The 2722-nt window shown below is 31.8% G+C and overlaps 1 protein-coding gene across 1 annotated transcript; it reads right to left on the bottom strand.

The window, feature by feature from the left end:
• Positions 1–757: 757 nt before the first annotated feature.
• LOC106799595 (zinc finger BED domain-containing protein RICESLEEPER 2-like) lies at positions 758–2426 on the bottom strand. The gene is made up of 3 exons (XM_014778496.1): positions 1857–2426; positions 1340–1545; positions 758–1217 (listed from the first exon to the last, which is right to left on the bottom strand). The coding sequence occupies exons 1-3, from the start codon at positions 2424–2426 to the stop codon at positions 758–760; spliced, it is 1236 nt and encodes a 411-aa protein (XP_014633982.1).
• Positions 2427–2722: the final 296 nt, after the last annotated feature.

Raw genomic sequence — 2722 nt, 5'->3', positions numbered from 1 at the left:
AAGTAGTCCATTGAAGTCAACTATGATGTGGGCTGAATATTTGACCACCAGTGCTAAATGTGGATTTTGAAGCTATGGTAGATACCGAAATAGCTAATATATCCTTAGCAATTGCTTGAATTGTTGGATACTTAACACCATTAAACTTCCACCACATCAAAATATCAAAGTCAACAGCTCTTGGTAAAACCTCTTCTTCTAAATAGTGGTCTAACTCTAATTTAACATAAGAACTTCTAGCCCTTTTTTTCCTTATAATAAATCTATCATACTCAGATAATGCATTACCAACAACTTCACTACCAGTAACATCACCAACATTACTACCAAAAGAGTCTTTGTTCATTTTCATTTGGTAATCAGAAACTAAGTCATAACACAATTGTTGAATGCACCTCACTTGAGTAAAAGAATCATGTTCATACAATTTTTCATAATAATACTCAAGCAACTCCATCATGTACCTAGGATCTAAAATAGTAGCAACTCCCATCACATTATGAATCACACCCCAATATTTATCAAATTTGATCATCATATTTTTTGCCATTTGTTGAATCATTGGGTTAGGAGAGGTAATCCATTGTTTGATTGCCAACTTAATCTCACATATATTTGGAAAATACAAATTAGCAGTTGGATGTTTAGTAGAAGAAAATAATTCAGTGATAGTATTGAACAACTTCAATCTCCCACAAACATCCTTTGCAAATTGCCACTGTAAAGTACTTGGCAAACAAGTATATTGAGACTCTCGCTACTTTAATTGAAGAAATACATCTTCATATCCTATGGCAATTTCAAGCATTTTATAAGTTGAGTTCCATCTAGTTGGATAGTCTAATGCCAAATTCTTAGTGTAAGGGATTCTCAACTGTTTAGCCGTTTCCTCAAATTTTTCCTTCCTCTTAGGTGTTGCTGTCCAATATGCCACACTATCCTGAATATTTTCTACACCTTCTTTCACCACTTCCAACCCATCTTTTACTATCAAATTAAGGATGTGAGCACAACAACGCATGTGAAGTAAAGACCCATCCCTAAGCAAACTACCTAAGTGCAATTTATCCTTAATTTTATCAATCATAGCATCATTTGTGGTACAATTATCTAGGGTGATAGTTGACAGTTTTGTGTCAATATTCCAATCCATCAAACAGTCAGTTAATGCATTGCAAAGTCTATCACTTGTATGAGGAGCATGAACATAAATGAACCTAACATAAAAATAGAGATATAATATAAAAACAACCAAAAAAAGAGATATAATATAATCATATTCAATCATTTTATAAAATAAAAGGCCTAATAATATAAAAAGTTCAAATTGTTTTATTACCTCAAAATCTGACTTTGTAAATTCCAACAGCCATCAACGTAATGAGCTGTAATAGCCATATACCCCCTCTTCTGACTCGTTGAAGTCCACATGTCTGATGTAATGGCCACTCTTCCATCAAGACTATCCAACAACTTCAAAGTTGTAGCTCGTTCATTCTCATAGATTTTCACTATCTCCTTCTTAATTGTGTTTGTAGTAGGAACCTAAACAATATCACTATTTTATTTAATAATATACCAGCTGAAAAAGAGACACTTCATGTCTTTATCTTTATTAAAAATAGTTAAAGAAAATAGTGATAACAGTTTTCTTTCAGAAAAATGGTAGTAGTTACATATAACATATGAAAAGTTCATGAAAGAAATAAAAATAGTTATATATATTAAAGGATAATTTAAAAATAAAAAATACATTCATCAAAGGAAATAATTACATTTATTAATAGTTATAAATCAATAAATGTATCTTTAATATATTTTTTTGCGTACTTGAAAAATGGGTTTTGTTAGCGAACCTGAAACACAGGTTGGAGGGCAGCAAAGTATCTCCTAAAACCTAGGTGATCCATAATTGATAGTGGATACTCATGCATAATAATTGCTTTTTCTAGCTCTTCCCTTGCACATTTTGCATCATAAGTTCCCGTACCCAACTCTTGCTTTCCTTGCACGACCTTAAGTGTAAGAAATGTTTGGCCCTTCATCCTTCTCATAAAAATCTTGTACTGAACACAAATCTCATTATGCTGCCACAAATGCTTGGTTCCATTTTTTGATTTTCCACCAAGAAGTTTCTTACAATACTTGCATTCAGCCTTATCCAAACCATTGACTTTAATTTTTTTAAAATGCTGCCAAATCTTACTTTTCAGCCTACATATTTCTCGTTGCGCCTCCGCATTATTAACTTCATCTTCATGATGTGAAGGAGTATGATCAACATTAATAGGTGAAGGAGAAGGTGAAAGATCAACTTGAATAGGTGAAGGAGTTTGATCAATTGGTGAAGGTGAAGGTGAAGGAGGCTCATTAATTGGTGAAGGAATAGGGTAAATTCGTTCTGGTGAAAAACTAATATCTTCCATTACTTTTCTGGAAAGAAAAAAAACACTAATATCATAAAAAGTTTTTCCCAAACAAGTTGTATGATAAATGCTGAAAGTAGAATGATAAACACGTAGATTTTTTAATTATACACTAGAATTAAGCTCCATTTTTTATTTTTTTTAAATTATAATGAAAATCAATCAATGAAAAAATCTGAATTAAGCTCCTCTGTTTGTAAAATCAACATGGCAGTAAAGTATATGCAGTAAACTAAATTAAATATCACTATATGCAGTAATATTTCTAGCTAATGTTCCAGATTACCGAATTATGG

The sequence above is a fragment of the Glycine max genome, chromosome 8 (genome assembly GCF_000004515.6).
Source record: "Glycine max cultivar Williams 82 chromosome 8, Glycine_max_v4.0, whole genome shotgun sequence".
Lineage (NCBI taxonomy): Eukaryota > Viridiplantae > Streptophyta > Magnoliopsida > Fabales > Fabaceae > Glycine > Glycine max.
This window is presented reverse-complemented; position numbering and strand designations above follow the sequence as displayed.

Excerpts from the sequence above, each read along its gene's own strand:
- LOC106799595 (XM_014778496.1), bottom strand. The coding sequence starts at position 2,426 with ATGGAAGATATTAGTTTTTCACCAGAACGAATTTACCCTATTCCTTCA. Across the intron at positions 1,546-1,856 it reads CCCTCCAACCTGTGTTTCAG|GTTCCTACTACAAACACAAT; the intron begins GTTCGCTAACAA and ends GATATTGTTTAG. Across the intron at positions 1,218-1,339 it reads TTACAAAGTCAGATTTTGAG|GTTCATTTATGTTCATGCTC; the intron begins GTAATAAAACAA and ends TTTTTATGTTAG.